This window comes from Xyrauchen texanus, chromosome 24 (assembly GCF_025860055.1).
Source record: "Xyrauchen texanus isolate HMW12.3.18 chromosome 24, RBS_HiC_50CHRs, whole genome shotgun sequence".
NCBI lineage: Eukaryota > Metazoa > Chordata > Actinopteri > Cypriniformes > Catostomidae > Xyrauchen > Xyrauchen texanus.
This window is the reverse complement of record NC_068299.1, coordinates 24,588,917-24,612,806: the sequence shown is the minus strand read 5'-3', so window position 1 is coordinate 24,612,806 and position 23,890 is coordinate 24,588,917. Positions and strand designations below refer to the sequence as shown.

The following is a 23,890-nucleotide window of genomic DNA, read 5'->3' as shown; positions in this document are numbered from 1 at the left end:
GAATCAGTGGTTCCAACCCAGTTCCTGGAGGCTCCCCAACACGGCACATTTTGTATATCTCCCTTTTCTGACACACCCATTTCCGGTCTTAGAGTCTCCACTAACAAGTTGATGAGTTAAATCAAGTGTGTCTGATTTGGAAGATATCCAAAATGTGTAGTGTTGGGGGGCTTCCAGGAACAGGGTTGCTTTGGCATTTCAAACGCACAAGAACTATGTGCAGCACAGCCTATGATATGAAGGGGAGTAAATAATGAGAGAATTTTTGAGTGAACTATCGCTTTGAAGGCCTGTTGTACACAGGTGCCTCTGTTTGTTCCTGGGAGGCAGTAGTTGTCCTAACCCCGCCCCCGCCCTAATCCTAACCATATGGAGCCTGTAAGGCTGAGTAACCTGCCAGGAACCACGCAGGGTGGCACCTTTCACCCATTGTATTTTTTTCTCTCTTGATCAATAAAAACCTTTTTTTCCTAAAGAATAACTTGGAATTTTGAAATTAAATCATGAGCACTCACATGAGATGAAGACTCCAGTCATATCAGTAACCTTATAAAAGCTGTTTTATTCTACACAGAGTGGGTCCTCTCATGGAGGCTGCCATGTTAGGAAAACATGAGCAGTCGGAAACTACTCGCTTAATCTCACCCATCTTCTTATTTGATTTTATTTCACTAATAGATTAAATTAATAATGACTTACTGTGAACATTGAATTTCTACAATGGCATCAGTAACTGAAAACTTGTTTGAATGATGCTGCATCCACACCACTAAGTGTCGTCCAAGACGTCATAAACACATAAGTCGCTGAGTACACCTCTAACTGTTTTCTGGTATATTATCCTTAAACAGGACTTCATTTGTTAAAATACACAATATAACAACAGAAAATAAATGTAGCTAATTACTATGCCTTCATTAAGGATTAACAAAAATTAACTATAGAAAATTGTAACAGATTAAACGTTTTAAGATTATGCCCTACTGACAAAATACGAAGATAAGGGGAAAAAAGGAAATATTTACTTGTCTTGGCAGAGTTCACATCCAAAAAGTATGCTGAAAGTATATGGCTGAGTTTGAAATGTATGTATTTTTTCAAATGGATTATTGTGCTTGGTGTTTAGAATAATGGTTGTAATACGTTGTAGGATGGCATGAGCTATTTATTGTAAAAAATTATGGCTCTGCGTCTGAGGCAGTGTATGGTCACAGTATGTACTGTATTTGATGAAGGATGCACTTTTTTCTTTAGGTATGCACGTCATTTTCTTTATTCTTTCGGTATGCACAATGAAAGTTGGCATCAATAATGCATTGTAAAACTCCTTGTTTTCTCACATGTTAATAAGGGACACAAAAGACGCAAAGTTTTTGTACAAATAAAGCCTTTGAGACACAGATGATCAATTTAATCATACTATGTTTAAAGGAACCTTACAAAATATTAGTCAGTTTTCTTTATTTTAAATTAATTAATTTGTTGTTGCTGCTGTAGCCTGTAGGTGAGAGCAGAGAGGAAGGGCGTCCGCGCACATACGGGAACTCTAGTCTTCCTTTCCGGCGCAGCGGCAATTCACGTGCGCTAGTCCTTTTTTGCTTGCGCGGCGTGAAGTCACTGCGCTTATGGATAGGCTGAGTCAATAAAATAGTCAAGATTGTCTCGAAATCGCCTGCTAGCGAGCCGCAACAATGCCAGCCTACTTTCAGAGACCAGAGAATGCTCTTAAACGAGCAAACGGTGAGTAAATATTGTAACTGGCGGTGCAATGGACTGTAGTTCTGTTCCTAGCTGTTAGCCAGACATGGCGCGTGGTGTAGTACCCATGCTCCTCACAGGCGCTCCTGCAGGCCGCGCGCGCGCGTGCTTGTTTGTGACATGCATGTTGCTACACTTCATATCCGCATGTTTGTTTATGCTATCAACCATGTTAGCAAGCTACTATGTACTACTTAATTCAGCAAGTTTGGTCATGACAATTTGTGGCATCTTAGTTTGAGGATTTTTAAACTCCGCTGAAAAAGCTATACGACTATACTTCACCAGACTTGTTTTTGAAAAGCATAGTTAGTGGGTGGACCTCAGACACTCAGGAGGATCTGTGGGCATTGTCCTCCGGAAGAAAATGTTGTACATTTTAAAGTTAAATAAGAGATTAGATCATTGAAGAAATCTGTGGTCTTGTAGTAATTTAATCATAAACACATTGGTTGTATAGATATAAATCACGACATGGCAAAAAAGTCACAATAAATTATAAACGAGACAGAGTTTAATGCAGTTCACAAATGGTCAAAACATTTTTTGACTAGAGCATACATTTGAGCCAGGTCTGGATATTAAGCACTGTCATGTGCTTGTCCTCAGGTCTAGTAAATTGGTCATTCTCTTGTCCGGAGAGAAAAAAAGGACATTTAAGTTACATGCTCAAGTAACATGCCAAAGTTTATGTTGCATATTTTTCTAAAATTATAACCGATGTCTAACCTAATAGTGTACCTATACAATAAGCTAAATGATCTGCAACAGAAATGTAAACCGCACTGGTAGTGGAGGAGGCTATTGTCATATGATAATAATTTTGTTACCTATGGTTGTCAAATAAAGAAAAGCCTCCATCACCACCATTAACAGTAGGTGCACTCACACTTCAATAGACTGAGATCTACTTTTTAATCATGTTATTGCAGCAAGATCTACCATGTACAATAAAGTCTATTCATTATCACAATACCGAAAAGTCAGTAGTCTGTAGTGAAATCTGACGACTCTCAATACCAGCTTTAATACCACAACAAAAATAATAACATTAACTAATATGTTAATTATGGAAGAATGGTTTCTAGTTCTTAAGTAATTATTCAAAACTAGCACAAACAGTAATAAAATAACAATAAAAACTGTAATGAATAGAAATAGATTAAAAATAATAGAAAAACAATAACATTTTATCAAAATTCTTTTTTTAACAGCTTTAAAAAATTGAACCGCAGTTTCAAGTATTCAAGTAAACATTCAGAATGAAATGCAACATAAAACTACAACTGCACTGTATGAAAATTAAACATTAATGCTTTTTAAAGCTACTAAAGTTACCCAGTCAAGAGCAGTGAGTTGTTTCTCATTAGAGATCTTTTATGTTAATATATTTTCGATTCATTATGAAACTGTGGCGGGCTGCCAGAATCTAGGTAATTAATGGGATACACTGCAAAGAATGTGCTTCTTCGAATGCTAACAATACAGACCTGCCACCTGATTTAGCATATTGAGTGTTACATTCTTTTCTTTGCTTACCTAATTTTATATGGCGTTGGAAGTGGAGTTTTAGGGATATGTGCTTTGTAAGGTATGCTCTGGTAAAGACTGCAGCAAAATGTTACTGATTTGTTCCCAGCTGGTTGCAGCATATGTCATATTAGACATACATTGACAGTCCCATGACAGGTTTTTTTTTTCTATTTTTCAGAGTTTCTTGAAGTTGGTAAAAAGCAGCCAGCTTTGGATGTGCTCTACGATGTCATCAAGAGCAAAAAACACAGAACATGGCAGAAAATACACGAGCCTATTATGCTCAAGTACCTGGAGCTCTGCGTGGACCTTCGCAAGAGCCACTTGGCAAAGGAGGGATTGTATCAGTACAAGAACATATGTCAACAGGTTTGGCCCCATTTTATTTTTACCCACAGTCTAATAAAATGAACTTTTAATGTTTTGGACTTTGAGTCAGTGGTTTTTATAAATTATTCATACAATCTCTGCAAACTTTCTTATTTTCCAGTGAACATTTTATTGTAGAGCTAGTCTCAAAATTCTGTCTTAATCAGAACAGCCAAGACAACAATCAATTAACTGACTTCCTGTCCTTCAGGTGAATATCAAATCTCTGGAAGATGTGGTCCGTGCTTACCTCAAACTTGCAGAAGAGAAGACTGAGACTGCGAAAGGGGAGTCTCAGCAGATGGTGCTGGACATTGAGGATCTGGACAACATTCAGACCCCAGAGAGGTACCAGACCCTGGATGCCTATACAGTTGCTGATGAGTTCATACTCCTCCCTAGTGAAGTCTGTAATGTCCTTTTTAAAAGAGGCTTTTAAAAGTTTTATTAGCATGTATTCAGTGTGACTAATTGCACTCTTTCTCTATAGATTCAGAGTCACAGACAAGACATTTGTGTTCAATATAGTTTTATTCATTAGAAACATCCAGCCAACATCCAGCCTCAAAAGCAAATAATGGAGTAAATGATTCCATCCAGACGATTGTATTCCACATGTGTTAAAATATGTCATAATATAAAGCACTGAAAGTTTTATCTTTGTGTTTCTCAGTGTTCTGTTGAGCGCAGTCAGTGGTGAAGACACTCAAGACCGCACTGACAGACTACTTCTCACCCCTTGGGTCAAGTTCCTGTGGGAGTCGTACCGCCAGTGCCTGGATCTGCTAAGGAATAACTCTAAAGTAGAGCGCCTTTACCATGACATTGCTCAACAAGGTTAGTGTTGACTCCGTGTAATGCAAAGACATCTGTTTGTGTGAGTTTTAGCAAGAAAAGTAATATAATACTGATTAGGGATGCACCGATCCGATTACTGGATCGGTATCGGCTCTGATACTGAAGCTTTTAGATTGATCGGGTATCGGTCCAACAAGCCCGATCAAAATCCGTTACTCTGTGTTAGGGCTGGGATAAACGATTATTTTTTAAACGATTAATCTAGCGATTTATTTTTCGATGCATCGATTAATCTAACGATTCATTTTTCAGTCCGATTCGATTTTGATTCGATTAATCGACTTGTGACAACGCCGGTAATACCGGTTTCATCGGGGGTGGGGGTGTATAAAATGTAAAAAAAACCAAAAAACAGCCGGGAGTTTGATTGACTGGCGATCTGATCAATCAATCATAATACGCCATTTTTGTCTGACAAAGTAGTCAGGAGAGAGAAGATTAACGTCGGTAGATTTGAATTTGAATAATGGCTTGTAGGCTACTGTACTGACATCTTTCCGCGGTTAAAACAACAGTCCTTCTGATGTAGGCTACATTCATGTTTAGCCTATTTGATGCTATAAATTAACCAAGGAAAAGATGATCGGTTCACGAGCAGCTTTAACTGAGGCAATCTGTCATGACACATTAAAGAGCCACAAAATAGTAGGCCTATTTATGGTTTAATTTTCTTTGAATGACCAAATTTGAAAGTTGAGACTTTATTAAATGTTACCTGCTTGGACCTGTCTGTCAGCCGTTGTCAGTGTCCTCTATGTATTTTTCACGACATTCATTCATAGCTATAAGCGCATTATTAATAGCTATAGCTTAAAACTTTAGGTGTCGACAACGTATTATAGCCTACTCCAACATCGAAGTGCAAAGTGGGGAGTTGAAAAAAAAACTTACAGTGCTCTGTCATCTGCAGCTGCTCCCGGTGGCCTCTTCAGATGCTGGTGCATTGCCGTGGTGCTAGAATGGAAGGCCATCTCCATTTTGCAAAGACGACATATCACGGAATTGTTTCCTTTTAAATTAAAGAATTCCCATACTTTAGAGGAACGAGTGCATGCCGCCTTGCACTTCTGATAGTCTGAGGAGCCACTCGTGTTACTACTACTCGCCGGCGCCGCCATCTTTGTTTTGGATCCGACGAATCGACGCGCATATTTTGCGTCGACTCTGTGTTAGTCATGTTTGTTACAGTCAAGCTCCAAAAGTGACATAAAAGAACCATAAAAACACAAAGTATTTCAGCATTTTATTCAAAGCCACTTGAAGACATGTGATTGCTCTGTGAATCACAAAATTCTGTGTTTAATAAGTAAATATAGTATCCACCCACAGCGATAGAGCATTAGTGAATGACGCTGCTCTGACACACACACACATAAGCACGACGCACAGACTGGTGAGCCTAAATATTTGAGCGCTACTCATGAACAACATCTCAGATGTAGATGCTCAATAGTTCACTTATAATATGCATTTTACCAGAATTTGAATAAGAAGCAAATTAAACTACTGTGAACTTGCCTACAAACAGACACACTTATAGGAATTCCTGGAGAGTTCAGAATGTCAAAATAAAAGCGTGAGGGTTTAAAAGTGCACTTTTTAAATATATTACTGTTGTATATAAAATTAAGTCAATTTATTATCATTATTATTATTATTGTCATCATTAGTATTTGTTTACAATTTATAAAATGTTTTAAGTTGAATGGGTTCCAAAAAATAACTGAATAAAAAGTGAACTGTTATCTTAACTAAATTGAACAAAGAAGAGATCCTTTATAGTCCAGATACAAGTTGAAATATTTGAAAGATATTTGCTTCTTTTCTACTCAAGACTTGGACTGGAATTACTGTTAATTTTGCTGCTACATTATCCAGTAGACTAGTTAACAATACAAATTTTCTTTTACATGTATACTGAAATAATGTGTAGTTGGAAGTATTGTTTCTTTCCATTTAAAAGAGGATCCCCAATTAGTTCCACACAATAAGAAAATGAGATCAGGAGCAGCCGATGCTGAGATTTCAGATATCGGATCGGATCGGAAGAGAAAAAGTGGTATCGGTGCATCCCTAATTTGTCACTTACAATGGAAGTGAATGGGGGTTAAAATACTCACTGTTTCAAAATTTTAGCCACAAGACATAAACAATATGTGTGTAAACATTATTTTAATGTGATAAAATCACTTACCAACCTTTCTGTGTAAAGTTAAAGCCAGTTTTACCACTTTGTTGCCTTGACAATGTAATGCCCACAAACCCTAAAACGACAAAAAATTCTGATTTAAAAATCTTTACAGCTCAAATAATACATGCGTTATAACAGAAGAATTAAAGTCAGTGCTTTGTAAAATTTATAAAATTATCAGCTTCACATTTCTGCCTTTTTAAACCCTTAAAATATTGGCCACATTCACTTCCATTGTAAGTGCCTCACTGTAACCTCAGGTTTTTATTTATTTTGTTTATTGAAGGGAGGGACGAGACAAAATAAATATTTCTTGTAATCAACATTATGCCACAAATGCTGTCGATTGTATTGAACCTGTAATATTCCTTTAAGGTAGTATAGATTAGCAAGGGGATGAAGTGTTTTATGTTTATTACAATGCTTTTAGCCATTTAAGGATTAACTCATTGTACCTAAACTATAAAGTTCTTTGATTGTCCACAAGTTCATGGTAAATTTCCAATTTCTCTCACAGCGTTTAAGTTTTGCCTGCAGTACATCCGTAAAGCAGAGTTCCGTAAGCTGTGTGACAACCTGCGAATGCATCTGGGGCAAATACAGCGACATCACAACCAGAGCACTGCCATCAACATGAACAACCCTGAGAGCCAGTCCATGCATCTTGAGACACGCCTGGTCCAGTTGGATAGCGCTATTAGCATGGAGCTGTGGCAGGTCTCGATACTCAATGCGAGGCACTCTGCTTAGAATATTGTTTAGACCGTTATATACAAATGTCTTTATTTTCAGTTCAGATTTCTATAGCACGTCTTAACCTTCATTTTAATGCAAAAGTGCCTTTCATGCAAACAAAGAACATATCAATGTTAATCCCGTAAAATTACAAAAAAATAATATACCATTAGGTTGTACAGCTCTGGCCAAATGTATTGGCAGTGACACATTTTGTGTTTCGCAAAATTTTCTGATTCAGTAGTTGTGGTGTTGATTAACATTGTTTCTAGATTATTGTGCAAAGTTATCAGATGCATTTTCAATAATTGCAAAAAGCTTAATTGGCCAAAAAAATTACTTTATCACAAAAACCCAAATTTCAGTTTTTTTGGCCCTGGCACAAAATGACCAGCAACATCATTTCACTAATCATATCAGCAGCACCTGGGAAAGTGTGAATGAGTACTAGTCAGGTGAAATCACTCTATCATTCTGATTGGATTATAAGAGCAGACTGATTGCTATAAAAGGAGGGAAGAAGTGCTTCCTATCATTGTTATTGTTCGCAATGGTTACCTCTAAAGAAAGATATGCAGCCATCATCGCTTTGCATTAAAATGGCCTCACAGGCAAGGAAATTGCTGCAAAGAATATTGCACCTGAAAGAACCATTTACCGGATCATCAAGAACTTCAAGGAGTGAGGTTCAACTGCAGCGAAAAAGGCTTCAGGATATCCCAGTGTGTCCAGCAAGCGCCAGGGCCATCTCCTCCTGAGGAGTCACTGGTGGTGAATCGTGTCACCACCAGTGCAGTGCATGCTCAATATTGGCAGCAGGTTGGTGTGAGTGCATCTGCACGCACAGTGAGGCGAAGACTTTTGTACAATGGCCTGGTGTCGAGAAGGGCATCAAAGAAGCCACTTCTCTCCAAGAAAACATCAAGGACAGACTGAAATTCTGCAGGAAGTACAAGGATTGGACCGCAGAAGACTGGTGCAAAGTTATTTTCTCTGATTAATCCCCCTTCAGACTGTTTGGGACATCAGGAAAATTGTGCGGAGAAGAAAAGGTGAAAGCTACCATGAATCCTGTGTCGTGCCAACAGTGAAGCATCCTGAGACCATCCATGTGTGGGGTTGCTTTTCATCCAAGGGAGTGGGCTCTCTCACAATTCTAACCAAAAACACTGCCATGAATAAAGTACGGTATCAAAATGTCCTGCAAGAGTAACTTCTCCCAATGATTCAGGAGCAATTTGGTGATGATCTGTGCATTTTCCAGCATGATTGAGCACCATGTCACAAGGCAAGAGTGATAACATGGATACGTATGGATACGTCATTTTCATATATAATAATCGTATTTTATCTAATTACACAATGATGATTCATCGACATTATATACATTAGTTTTATCGTCTGTTAATGCTTGATCTTCTGTAAAGCTGCTTTGAAACGATGTGTGTTGTGAAAGGCGCTATACAAATAAAATTGGCTTGACTTGACGTAAGGGCGGCGTGTGCACAACGCGAGGCTCAGCGTCTCTCCAGTTTTTGCAAATGAGTTATTATTTGTTCGTCACAAATCTGCACTAACTTCATACAGCCACCACACACTATTGGACATCAAACTTCACTTCACAAACACCGCAGTGGATACAAAATCAGACCTCCATCAGACTCAGGAACGGATTCTTTCCCTCAGCTGTCAGCCTACTGAAATCTAAGCTCAGGCGCTACATCCCACCCGAACTACATATTTTTTATTTGGTTTTTTTTGCACATAACTTCTACCTCCTGATGCTGCTTGCACTGTTATGGCCACCGGCCATATACATATATTTACATATTTATACCTCATTCTGTACAATGCACCTTCAGTTTATGCTTCTTCATTTGCACCTTGTACTGTGTAATAGACATTTGCATTGAGCTGGTCTCTGCTTCTCTACAGCATAACTTTGAACTAAAAAAAAAAAACATATTGTATATTCTTACATATTTTTATATATACATGTTGCTATTTACACTTCTGGTTAGATGCTAACTGCATTTCATTGGCTCTGTACTGGTATTTTGCACAATGACAATAAAGTTGTATCTAATCTAATCTAATAATGAAGTGGCTCTGAGATCATTGCATTTAAATTTTGGATCCGTGGCCAGGCAACTACCTGGATCTTAATCCCATAGAGAACTTGTGGTCAATCCTCAAATGGTGAGTGGGCAAGCAGAAGCCCACAAATTGTGATTTACTCTAAACACTAATAAGGCAAGAAGGGATCACCGTCAGTCAGGATTTGGCCCAGAAGCTGATATCCAGCATGCCAGAGCGAATTGCAGAGGTTATGAAGAACAAGGGCCAACACTGTAAATACTGACTCTTTGCATAAATTTTTTGCCAATAAAAGCCTTTAAAACTCATGAAATGCTTATCATTGTTTTCAAGTATACCATAGAAACATGTGAAAAAATTATCTACAAATACTGAAGCAGCAAACTTAAAAAATATATGTCACTGCCAATACTTTTGGCCACAGCTGTACAGTTGTTTGACTTTTTGCACTACATATTGCTTACAATGTGTTTATTACCAGAGCTTTGACTTGAAAATTACACTGGTTGCTTACATGTTTTGTATTCCTCACAGGAAGCATTCAAAGCTGTTGAAGACATACATGGATTGTTTGCCCTCTCAAAGAAACCCCCTAAGCCCCAACTAATGGCCAACTACTATAATAAGGTGTCCACTGTATTCTGGAAGTCTGGGAATGCCTTATTCCATGCCTCTACCCTGCATAGACTCTATCACCTCTCTAGGGAAATGCGCAAGAATCTCACCCAGGAAGAGATGCAAAGGTGAGCTTTAATTAGGAGGGATTATCATCTTAATGGAGATTGATTTTTCTTTTTCTTATTGGAATCCATTGTGGAATCGTTTTGCTGTCTTTTTACAATAGGGTAGCCATCTTCTGAAAAAATCTAACCTTTTAGACCTGTCATCACATTTCAGTTGAGACACTTCAGATGTTTTAATTCCCATGTGTGCACTCCTTTCCCCCAGAATGTCCACTCGAGTGCTCTTGGCCACTCTTTGTATACCCATCACCCCCGAACGCACTGATATTGCACGTCTGTTGGACATGGATGGTATCATTGTGGAGAAGCACCGCAGACTGGCAACACTACTTGGCCTACAGTCACCACCCACCCGCCAGAGTCTCATCAATGACATGGTAATAGCCTGTTTTTCCATGGGTCACTACGAAATCCCATTGACACTTTTGTAGTGTCTTGGAATTTGGTAGATGTGTGGCAGGCAGGTACTGAAAAGATTGAAAATAATGCATCTCTTGGTTGTCAAGAGCTTTTGTATTATACCTTGTTTTAAAATAAAATTTCTGCTACGCTTGACCCTTTGAGCTTTTGTATTGTGGCATCATAGGTGAGGTTCAACCTGCTTCAGTATATTGTTCCTGAAGTCAAAGAGCTGTACAACTGGTTGGAGGTAGACTTCCACCCTCTTAAACTTTGTGGAAGAGTGACTAAGGTGAGTGATACTTGTTACATAATGCCTACCGGTAATTGCCTTTGTGCCATAATGAAGGTGATATTTGGCTGCATCAGTATTAAAATATGGAATTTGGATGATTGTTCATGCTTTTTCTGAGCTTATTACATTTATAAATATATTGAGCTATAAACTATTTACCACATGATATTCTTGAATCATATAAATACTTTTAAGTGACAAACTTTCTTGATCTTAATTGCCACGGTGAAAGTGATGCCCTTATTAGTGCATTTTGGCACCTAGTTGTCTATGTTAATTTTGTTTCTCTGTCAAATCACACTTAAGACATAGTCTCCTAATGTTTATATGATTCTGCTGCTGCTCAGGTGCTGAACTGGATTAGAGACCAAGCTGAGAAGGAATCAGACCTGCAGCATTATGTTCCTCATTTGCAGAACAACACCATCCTCAGACTGCTTCAACAGGTTGGTCCAATATTGAGAGACCATATCCACAAAAAAATCTATGCATGCCACTTCTCATGCATATGTGCCTTGCAATTCTTCAGCCTTGTGTTCATTGCATGTGTCTGGGTTTTAATTTGTCAGGTGGCTCAGATCTACCAGAGCATTGAGTTCAGCAGGTTGGCATCTCTAGTACCATTTGTTGATACGTTCCAACTGGAGCGCTCCATTGTGGATGCAGCACGTCACTGTGACCTGCAGGTACAACACACAAATACAGTTTTACCGTATCTTCTGGCATATGTGTTTTTCTTTTATCCATCAATGCTGTTTATTTGTGCACAGCATAGTTGCTACAGATTTGTCACATAGTTTTCATGAAACACAAACATTTTTATTAAAAAACTGTTATAGATGATTACTTAAAGCAGATTGTCTCCATTAAAAAAACATTGAAAACACTGTGGTACCATGCGTAAATCCTGAGGGAATTTCCACGGGGCTCGTTTGACATGCTGCTGAATGACTTCCGGGTCTTAGTGCCTACCACGTGCAACCTCTGTCATTGCGACCTATATACAGATGTGACTTATCTGTTTTTATTTTTCACCTCAACAATGTGATTTTGACCAGGAGCGACTTAATATTCATGTGCGACTTTATTTCTGGAAAATACAGTAGTCATTGAAACAATTCCTGATGTCTATATATTTCTTAACAAGCAAGTTTAGTGTATATCTTTCACACCAAGTCTCTAATGCAGTAGTAATCTCTCAAAACATATTCATATTCATACCTCTTACATCCTATACCTGTTTAAGGCAGTAAAGCATCTCTTTTATTTTGTTTGTTTTAATTAAATGGATAAATTGTAGTAACTGTCACTTTACATTCTTTTAACCTAAAGGTGCGCATTGATCATACATCTCGCACTCTGAGGTTTGGCTCCGATTTGAACTACTCGACTAAAGAGGATGCCCCTGTAGGTCCATTCCTACAGAACATGCCTTCTGAACAGATAAGGAATCAGCTCACTGCCATGTCTTCCTCCTTGGCTAAAGCCATCCAAGTCATAAAACCTGCCTCCATACTGGTAAGAGAGTAATTCAATTTTCTCCCATCTGGTCTGTTTTATTTGTCACTTTTAATCACTATCAACTCCAACCTCACCCACAGCAAGAACAAGAGGAACAGAGTCAACAGGCCATGACAGCCTACTTAAAGAATGCCCGCAAGGAGCATCAGCGCATCCTTGCACGCCGACAAACTATTGAGGAGCGCAAGGAGCGTCTTGAGAGCCTCAACATCCAGAGGGAGAAAGAGGAGCTCGAGCAGCGTGAGGCAGAGCTTCAGAAGGTGCGCAAGGCCGAGGAGGAGCGTCTCAGACAGGAGGCCAAAGAGCGAGAAAAGGAGCGCATCATGCAAGAACACGAGCAGATCAAGAAGAAGACCGTGCGTGAGCGACTGGAGCAGATCAAGAAAACTGAGCTGGGAGCCAAGGCCTTCAAAGACATTGATATTGAGGTACAGCGGAGAACAGAAAGATGACAGCGCTGTGTTTGTCAGGAAAGTTGTCAGTCAGCCTAGAACACACAAGACAGATTTAATAGAAAAATGACACCTGGTACTGAAGTAAACTGATGAATCTTCCGCATTCCTCCATTATTAGATTTTAATCTGAGAAGCTGGTCCATATGGTGTAGATATAAGATTTATTTTAGGCATTTTGGCTTTGTAGATGTAGAATAGGCTTTCAGGACCTGGAGAGTTACTGCGAACCCACCTCTCCACCTCATCAAAATAAAAGTATTTTGATAGAGCAGCACATAGCCAGGTTAATCCCGAGAGACTGACCCTGCTATTAGTAAACTGCAGGTTGCTTTTTAAAAAATGCATCTCCATTTAACTGTAACCTAAAACATGGATCTAAGATCCTTACCTTTTCATTGAGTGTTACATTTTTTTATTGAATGTTGTAGGATCTGGAGGAACTGGACCCTGACTTCATCATGGCCAAACAGGTTGAACAACTTGAAAAGGAAAAGAAAGAGCTTCAGGAGCGTCTGAAGAACCAAGAAAAGAAGGTACAGATTCCCTTACCTATTTGTTCACTTGAGCCCAAAGTATACTTTGATCAGATGCGAATATTCAGCATTCACGCACAGATTTCGTAACGCAAATCTCATCATCAGCAAAGTGCTTGAGCACTGACCGCGTGCAGCCTGATTTTTCTAAATGTGTGTCTTTGGACGCACCTGGAATTATTGCATGAATTAGTTGATCCACAAGGTAGCAATACTCATATTTGAGCCGTTGCTGTCACAAAGAAACGCTAGCAATCGTCGTCGAAGGTCAAACAAAAACGGTAGATATGCACAGAAAGAGTGCACGTGTGAGGAGGTCAGGAGATACCTGCATTTGTATAACTCAAGTCTGAATGAATATAAAGACATCTTTATTGGTTTAAATTTATGAAGAAATCTGCCCGGCGTCTCATAGCAGTCATGGTGTGCATGCACCAACCGAGCAGATAAAAAACGCGTGTGACCTCATTGCATTTGAGGAGCCAAAACACATTTTTTGAGATGTGAAAAGATATGTGCAGGTTGCACATCACTGAAAACATATTGGCACTTATGATGTTTGTTGTTAACGGGAAAACGCGAGTTGTCCTAGTCTGCAGTTGTCCTAGTCTTGCTCCAAACATGCGGTGTATGAGGGAGGGTTGTTCCATTGCTTATTCTCTGTGTGTCGGATAATGGACATGATAAGATTGAAATCACACTTCAGAATGGACTACAGTCCAGAACGGCACCAAAGCGAGCATGTATGTTGGCCGACCACTGACACGCTCCAAACATGAAGCAGCTAGGTATTCCAAGTGTATTTGTTTTGGCTGTTCTGTTTAGATGGTGCCGATTGCATCATCTCGCGGTGCATTTGATCATAAACAGGAGAACATGATGACTTGTTCAAAAACAGAAGACGGTTATGAAACCGTAAATCTTTCCATTTTAGAAAATTAATTATTGTTAAAGTGTTGGAAAACTGTTTTAATTCAAAGATAAAATACACAATGCAATCAAGTACCTAAGAGGCAATTATTACTCTGAAGTGATGTATTCATGCATATTTTTCTTCCAGATCGACTACTTTGAGAGGGCCAAGCGCCTTGAAGAGATTCCTCTGATCAAGAAAGCCTTTGAGGAGCAGCGCGTCAAAGACATGGAGTTATGGGAGCTGCAAGAGGAAGAGAGGGTAATAATCACATGCTGCTTTCACTTATCAGAATTACATGATGTGATTTGTTTTGCCCTCTGGTCCATGTAAAAACTAAATAAATAAAAATATCTCCAAATTTTTCAACATACATCAAACCACAGTTACAGTGAATGAATTTCAATTGTGAGGTGAGGAGGCAGAGGCATGAAAAACTCTCTTTTATTGTGTTTCTCAATGCATTATCCTTCATTTTCTGGTTTGATTCAATGAAGTCTATCAGCATCACCCAAATTTGAAGAATGTATAATTGAACCTTGTTGAATCCTTGCTGTTATGCCATGTTGTTTAGTGCTGATTGAGCTAAGAGTTGTGCTCATCTGTTGCTCAGATCAGCAATATGAAAATTGAGCGTGAGAAGGCACTAGAACACAAACAGAGAATGTCCAGGATGGTGGAGGACAAGGAGAACTTCCTGTCCAAAATAAAAGCTGCTCGAAGCTTCATCTATGAGGTAAACAAAACTCCATATTTTATTTCAAGTATAATTTATTCAGAGTTAATATTTTACAGTTTTATATTTATTTGCTTTCAGTGGTTATTTTGAAAAATATAGAAGATTCCCTCCTTTTAATTAGTAGTAGAAAAAAGTAGATCCATAATTTAAATAATCATAAAACTTCATTTTTAGTATTTTTCACTCTTCTGTCTCTATACTTTGAACAACTCTCATGTTCCCAGGAAAAACTCAAGCAGTTCCAAGAACGTTTAGTTGAGGAGAGGAAGAAGCGTCTTGAGGATCGGAAGAAGCAGCGCAAAGAGGACAGACAAAATGCCTTCTATCGCCAGAAAGAAGAGGATGCTCAGAGAATTCATGAAGAACAGCTCAAAAAAGGTTAATATCCGCTGTTCTTCAACTCGCAATTAAAAACAATCTTCGTTCATTAGAGGTGTGGGAAAAAATCGATATGTATACACTAATGATACACTAATAATCGATATTTACATTTTTCCACATTAATTCAATGGTCATGGGAAATGTATTTCTCTAAACAATTCGATCTAGTACTTGAACAACAGTCCATTATATGTCACAACTAACATGCTTTACCGCTGAGACAGAACTGAACTCTTCAGACGTCACCTTCATACGTCACCCACAACATAGAAAAGTTGTTTACAGCATGGATGCATTGGAGACTATTCAAAATCTGCCTTCCACTTTCAAATCCAGAGTTTGGCAGCATTTGGCTTGACCGTAGTTTTTCCTGCACTGAAAACTGTATATTTATCTCAAGTTTGGCACTTAACACGCACTAAATATGCAGCGCAAACCATCACAGACCTACTAGCATGGGGGATCCACTGCGCCAAAATAATGTGCCTATATGCTCCGTTAGAATGGTGTTAGATATAAGGAAACAAACTGACCATGTTTGCTTCAGATTTTCATAAAGATTCCTTAAATAATTTTGAGCTTGATGACAATGTCTGTTATGGAGTTGGAAACAAACCATTTTAAGGTGTTAAATAAGGTGTTAATTAAGTTTAGTTTTAATTCACATAGCATCTTAAAGTTTATAATGTGTCATTCAAAAGGTTCCATATATTTGGATGATGAAAAATATCTTCTATCCAATGTAAATGCATATTATATACTGGATGCTTTGTGTACTTAAAAAAACATTGTTCACCTTTCAGAAAGCTGCTTTTTTGTTTAAAGGTAAAATATGAAAACACCTCTTTGAGGGGTAAGTATTGCTTGTTCACAAAGAAATTTTTATATTCAAATAATTTCAGACACGTTTATATTAATATAACAAATGCATTTGTTGATTTGGTAAAAGTTCTCTGAAGTCCTTTGAAGAATAACTAGAAACAGTGAGTAACTTATCAAAATATATACAAGTTTTGAATCACAACACAACAAAAATAAAGGATTGCAGTTGTATCGTATCATGACCTTGATATCGATATAATATCGAATCGCCTGTAACTTTGTGATTCCCACCCCTAATTTTCATATCTCAGTTCATGTTTTGCATATCTTTTTAAACTGGTTATTTTATTATGTATTTTTTACATATATTTTTTCTGTTTTTCCAACTGTTGCACATTTTCCCTTGTTTCATTTTGTTTGTTAGTTTTTGGACTACCTGAAAGGCACTATTGCTAAATCTTTTATTCATATGTGCCATGATAAGTATTAGCTTGTGTTCTGACTGTCTTTGATTTATGTGTGTTTCAGAGCGGGAGGAGCGGGAGCGCATAGAACAGGAACAAAGAGAGGAGGAAGAACGTGAATACCAGGAGCGTTTGCGCAAGCTGGAGGAACAGGAAAGAAAGCAGCGTGCCCGACAACAGGAAATTGAGGAGCGTGAACGTCGTAGGGAGGAGGAAAAGAAGGCACCAGAAGAAAAACCCAGCAAGGTAACTCGGATGAGCCTACCTTTCTGTGTTAAAGAATTAGTTCACCCAAAATTTTGAATCCTCTCATCAATTGCTCACCCTCATATAATTTTTAGAAGAATATTTCAGCTCTGTAGGTCCATAAAATGCAAGTGAATGGGTGCCAAATATTTGAAGCACCAAAAAGCACATATAGCCATCATAAAAGTAATACATAGGATTAAATAATGTACTCTGAAGCACACACTATGTTTGTTTAAGGAATAGATCAATATTTAGTCACATGCATGTTATGCACCTGCAGAGCTGAAATATTCTTCTAAAAATCTTTTTTGTATTCTGAAGAATAAACTCATTCACATATGGGATGGAATGAGGGCATTGGCGTGTCCAGACTTTTTTGACTGGGGTGGCACAAGTGGGGCACTGACTTATGCAGGGGTGGCTTGAAGTGTGAGCACACGCACACACACACACGTTTGACTTTGAATAGCATTACTTTACTATTTGCCTACACTGCCCATATCTACTTTAATTAATAACATAACATTGTCTGACATTCCTGTGACTAAAGTTTAATTTAAAAGATAAATAGACCTACCAATCACAACACAACAGAGTGGCACCATACAAATGTAATATAAGTCATCCAAACTTTACTTAAAGAAATTGTACTTCCAATAGTAGGCTACATACAAAAGAAAGCAAGGCACATTCAAATATACAGTAACAGTATAATGTGCCAACAAACAAATTCAAATAAATGAGCCTGTGTGGACAAAATATTTTCTTGACAAAATTGTGCAAAACTTCAAATATGCTACATACGTAGTTGTTTAGAAGAACAGACACTGTATTAATATTACCAGCAGAGAGACCAGAACTCACATTAGCTTACTTTAGAACAACAACATAAAAAGGCTCTCCTAACAAACCAGCAAATCTTATTTCAACACTGTAACATGACTTGTTAAATAACTAATTACATAGCTAGAGTTAGCATCGTTGACAATAACCAAACAATGATGACAGGTATGCTAGCAAGCATCATGGAAATCAAAAAAGATGGGGGGAAACGTTTTAGCTTACAACAGCTAAAACGTTTTTTTACCGCTGGCACAGTACGTTTATCAATCCTACTCACATCTTTCAAGAGCGACATGTAAGTAGCGACTTGTGACTAGGCGTAACATATGTAGCCCGGAATCCAGGAGACTTCTTGACGTGTGGTTGACCAAATGCTCTTCTTCTTCTGTTGAGCTATTGGCAGCTGGTACTCAACGATAACTGCCTGCTCAAAATCAAAAACTTTCTCTGGGTTTTTGGCAGGCTAGACAATACTCTGGCGCATTACTGCCGCTCAGGTTTAAGACTGAATTGCACCAATAAACGAAAGGTTGATGATATTAGTTTAAGATAACGGGGTGGCACCTGGGGTGGCCAATCAGATTCCAGGGGTAGCCTGTGCCACCCCAGGCCACTCCCTGGACATGCCCCTGAATGAGGGTGAGTACATTTTAAGAGAATTTCATTTTTGGGTGAACTATTCCTTTCACCAGGTGATGACTGAATTTGAACAAATTTTATCGTTTTCTCTCCAGGAATGGGGTGAACGGGAGGAAGGCGGCTGGAGGAAGCGTGGTGAAGGAGAATCAGAGTGGCGACGTCCTGTTGCTGACAGGTAGGTGTTTTCAAACTAACTAACATGAGGCAGAACAACAAATAAGGTAAAAAGAAAGAAAGATGATGAGTCTTGAATTAGCAAGATGTTGTCAGATTTTATTTTACGTTTTATTTCTTTCCTAGGGAGTGGCGTCAGGAAGGGCGTGAAGACAATGACAAGGAAGACCATGACCGAGAAACGTCCTTCAAAAGAGGAGGAGACAGTTCTCGCCGTGGTGGTTCAGATGACAGAGGACTCCGCCATGGCTTTGATGAAGAACAAGGTCCACGAGGAGGTGACGATGACCGTGGACCTAGACGGGCCTTTGATGATGATCGCGGGCCCAGACGGGGCTTTGATGATGACCGAAGTCACAGAAGAGTTGATGATGACCGTGGACCAAGGCGTGGAATGGACGAAGACCGTGGCCCCAGACGAGGTGATGATAACCGTGGTCTGAGAAGAGGCTTTGATGAGGACCGTGGTCCGAGAAGAGGCTTTGATGAGGACCGTGGCCCCCATCGAGGCTTGGATGAACCCAGAGGACCTCGACGTGGGGCAGATGACGACTGGGGCCCCCGTAGATTAGGAGATGATGAGAGGGGATCCCGCAGAGGTATGGATGAGTCTGGCCCACGTCGTGGAGATGATGCTAGACCTTGGAAGCCTCTGGGGAGACCAGGTGTGAGCTTGTCTGGTAATTGCATATCTTATTCTGAACAACCTCATTTTCCTGATGTTTTGATATTAGAGTGCATTGTACTATTTAAACATACTGTAACTTTTTGATGCCGGACAGTACATTTGACACAAGGGCGGAAACTGCCCACATTTAACCCCCCAGTAACGGTGATTTACTATAGGGAAAGCAGGATAGATACTAATATTGCTAAAAACAGAAGAACAAATTTTAAGTGGGAGAGTAAAATTTTGGCAGCACCAGCTGCTCTGCATGTCCATCCAAATGATAACTGTATTGGAAAAGGGCAGCTTACGGTTTTCTTTAAACCTGATTATTTCAGTCTGACCTTCAGTTTGTGTGGCACATTTTGGGGCAGATTGTTTTGTGAAGCAGTCAAAATCTAATGCAGACTTTGAGAAGAGTATGTTACTGAGCGATGGAACAATTAGACACTTTATTGGACTCAATAACAAACCTGTTGCTCACAATTTGAGTGGAAGTACAGTAAAGCTGGGGCTCATTTCACATGCAAAGAGGGTGTTTACTTAGAAGCCTTAATGGAATATGCTGGGTTCGATACAAGTTAAGCTCAATCGACTGCATTTGTGGCATAATATTGATTACCGCAAAAAATTATTTTGACTGGTCCCTCCTTTTCTTTAAAAATCAGCCACAACATTAATACCACTGACAGGTGAAGTGAATAACAATGATTATCCTGTACAATGGCACCTGTCAAGGGGTGGGATATATTAGGCAACAAGTTAACAGTCAGTTCTTTAATTGTTTTAGAAATACTCAAACCAGCCCATCTGGCACCAACAATCATACTACGGTCCAAATCATTGAGATCACATTCTTTCCCCATTCTGATGGTTTATGTGAACATTAACTGAAGCTCCTTACCCATATTTGCATGATTTTATGCACTGCACTACTGCCAGATGATTGGCTTATTAGCTAATCGCATGGATGATTGTTGGTGCCAGATGGGCTGGTTTGAGTATTTCTGTAACTGCTGATCTCCTGGGATTTTCACACACAACAATCTCTAGAATTTACACAGAACGGTGCCAAAAACATCCAGTGAGCGGCAGTTCTGCGGATGAAAACGTCTTGTTGATGAGAGAGGTCAACAGAGAATGACCAGACTGGTTAGAACTGACGAAGTCTACGGTAACTCAGAGTAACCGCTCTGTACAATTGTGGTGAGAAGAATATAATCTCAGAATGCTACTCTTGAGATGTGAGTTGGGGCTGTTTTGATGGCACGAAGGGGACCTACACAATATTAGGCAGGTGGTTTTAATGTTGTGGCTGATCAGTGTGTTTGATAAACACTACCGGTCAAAAGTTTTGAAACACACATTCTTAATTGTAACTTTTCTTTTTTTCCCACATTTTAGTATTATAGTAAAGTCATCAAAACTGTGGAATAACATAAATGGAACTATGGAAATTATGTTGTGACTAAACAAAATCCAAAATAAATAAAAACTTCAGAGTAGTCACCCTTTGCCTAGAATTTGCAGACATCTACTCTTGACATTTTCTCTGCCAACTTCTCGAGGATTACCCTGGGATGCTTTTTAAACAGTATTGAAGGAATTCCCATCTATGCTGGGCACTTATTTGGCTGCTTTTCTTTATTATTTGGTCCAAGTCATCAATTTCAAAAACTTTTTTTAAATGACATTTAGTTTTATAATTAAATAAATGAATATGGTGGCACTTTTATATTTTTTTATTTTGTGTGTGTGTGTGTGGCTAAGAGAAGATGCTGGAAAAATTCCTTGAAAATCCTTGATTTTCATTCAATGATGCCTTTATGAACCCTGGGGTGGAAAATGGCCATAAAAATTGTTTTTTTGGTACAAATGTGTACATTTTCGAAAACAACTGATATGACCTTGTGACAGGGCGGAGGGTGGGGCCGGGTCATGATTTTACACACCCGGCCCCTTATCAGGCTATTCAAGCCTCCAAGAGGGATCAAGGCCGACTGTGGAGGGTGGTGCAACAGAGAGAGAATGTTTACGGGCAGTTGTCCGTCCTATGTGTGTTTTTGTGTCTTTTGGTTTTCGTTTTACATTAAAATATTATTTATATTGTCAAGCCGGTTCTGGCTGCCTCCTTTCCATTGTTACCTTTTACAGACCTTTTAAGTAGTTTGTGATATTTACAATTTCCAACTATTTTTTGAAAATTGTAAAAATTGTTTATTTTTACAATTTTCAACTAAAGTTAAAAAGTCAATGTTTCAAGGACAGACTCATTTGCATTTGTCTTTTTGATCTTGCATGTTACCCCATGCAACCCTTATAGGCGGATGGAGAGAGCGAGAGAAGGCTCGAGAGGAAAGCTGGGGACCTCCTCGTGATGGTGGTCGTGATGGTGGTGAGCGTGAAGATGATGACCGTCACGAGGGTGATCGATTTAGAGATCGTCGCTCTCCCAGGTGAACATATCATTTTTTTTTTTAAATGTACCCTGTAGGAAAAAAATGTCGAACCTGTTTTACGGAATTAAGGTGGCCTTGGTATCATAATGTCTACATTAGACTGGAAAATGTATTATGTACACATACAAACAGATTCACTCTCAGCATTTGCAGGACCTTAAAATCTACTTATTTCCTGGGAAGCTGGGCTCAGTCTGCTAGCAGTTGTTAAAAGATGTGAATGTATATGCATGTACAGGGAAGAGGGGGGTGGATGGAGAAGAGGTGGTGCTGAGGAGACCAGCAGTTGGCGAGATTCTCGTCGTGAAGACTTGGATCGTGGTGACCGTCGTGACATTAGAGACCGCAGAGATGACCGTGACCACAGAGGACCTCTCAAAGAACAGAATGAAGGTCAGAGTAATGTGATCTGCCTTAGCCCTTTTACAAGTACAATCAAATTGGTGTGATAACGCAAGGCTGGGCTCAGAGGCATATGATCAAACCGGTGTGATCACGCTGCAGCAGACAGAAACTGAAGCGGTTGTCTGGAACATATTGTCTGGTATATTTGGAACTCTGTTTGAAAACGAAGTTTATTTTTGCAATTCCATTTAATGGCACTAGGGCTGCAGAAACTACACACTTCAGCTTTAAAGGTGTACTGTTCCTCATTAAAAATTGAACACAGAAAGGAATAGTTCTAATGACAGTTGTAAAGAAAAAAAAATGTTTTTAGTGAAGAAAAGTCTTAAAACCTCATATGTTTTTAATCACCCATAACTTTTTATTGTATTTTCACTTGTTTTTCACCATGAAAATAGCCACGGAAGCTGGCATAGCATTAAATCACAAACAAACATGTGGGAAAATTATGAATAGTTGATATCACATGATCAGAGTTTACAGAGTTACTAATAGTAATGATAGTGTTTAAAGTATTGAGTGCTTTTCCAGTGCTTAAAGGAGCTTTACAATATATAAACATAAAGGTACGTCTAAAAACCAGCAAACTCAAGCGCTGACCATTATCACATGGCCACAGCCACCACAAACCAAAATGTATCCAAGCCATGTTGCCGCAAATACTGGGAGAGAGCTTGTGGTAGGCATGCGCACCAGTACAAACCACCACTGTCTGAATTTTTATTTAGTATTGAATCTATGCATGTCAATTTATTTTTGTGTTTTATGAGATTGGGGGGAAAAGAATAGATGAAATGTAACAAAGCAATAGACCAACCAACTCTTTATGCATACACACAGATAGGATGTAGTATGAAGTCTAAGACCTCTGGGTCAAAGAAGGGTTGAAAATTAAAAACTTACTGAGTGCACATTTAAGGGAAATGTTCTTATGTTTTATTTTTTAACTCGCAGGCGGTTCATGGCGCCGTGGTGATGACCGACGGGAGGAGCGCAAGGATGAAAGAGATGGTCCTCCCAGACCACGTGACCGAGACCGTGAGGGTGGTGAAAAGAGCTCCTGGCGTTCTGACAAAGATAAGGAAGTCCAGCCCCGGACCAAGAATGAGACCGATGATGATGGCTGGACCACTGTCCGACGCTAAATCATCACATTTTTGCTTGATGTCGTACTAAGCCTTGATGTGTTCTCTAATCAACAAGAGCTGCAAGGTCGCTCGCTGCTTACATTAACATGGAATACATACAGCTTTACCTTAGATTCACAAAACTTGCAACAGGTTTTCTAACATGGCAATTTATATTTATGATCTCTTTTTAAAAACTTCAACTTCCATTGAAAAGTAGCTAATTCCTTTTTGTTATGCATGCTTAGACGATTAAATTGGTCTCAGAAAATTATGTTGGTTTTTTCCTTTGGTTGCAGATGATATCAAGTTCAAAAACATAAACTTTATTACAAACATAACTTCAGAGGTATTGTGGTGAGGATTTGAGATGAAATCAGCAGTTTATCCCTACAGATGTGTCCAAGCTGTAGTTGCTACCTATCCTGTGGTTGTATGCCCTCTAGAAATATGAAAAAATCATTATTAATAAAGTTGTTTGCTCAAACTGGAATTTAAGTTATGTTCATATAGCTGAAGAC

General features: G+C 38.9%; 1 protein-coding gene across 2 annotated transcripts; it reads left to right on the top strand.

Annotated features, from left to right (window-relative positions):
* Nucleotides 1–1,576: 1,576 nt before the first annotated feature.
* On the top strand, nt 1,577–23,890 carry LOC127617815 (eukaryotic translation initiation factor 3 subunit A-like). Of its 2 annotated transcripts, none has more exons than XM_052089908.1 (22): nt 1,577–1,740; nt 3,470–3,660; nt 3,872–4,008; nt 4,334–4,497; nt 7,227–7,426; nt 10,076–10,284; nt 10,490–10,661; nt 10,871–10,975; nt 11,326–11,424; nt 11,548–11,664; nt 12,311–12,496; nt 12,580–12,927; nt 13,383–13,487; nt 14,548–14,661; nt 15,014–15,136; nt 15,364–15,517; nt 16,871–17,052; nt 18,633–18,712; nt 18,838–19,376; nt 21,702–21,834; nt 22,076–22,230; nt 23,197–23,890. In XM_052089908.1, the coding sequence occupies exons 1-22, from the start codon at nt 1,692–1,694 to the stop codon at nt 23,385–23,387; spliced, it is 3,753 nt and encodes a 1,250-aa protein (XP_051945868.1). In that variant the 5' UTR covers nt 1,577–1,691; the 3' UTR covers nt 23,388–23,890. The 2 variants fall into 2 exon arrangements, with proteins under 2 accessions (XP_051945868.1, XP_051945867.1); XM_052089907.1 differs by having other exon boundaries at nt 18,838–19,391; nt 23,197–23,889.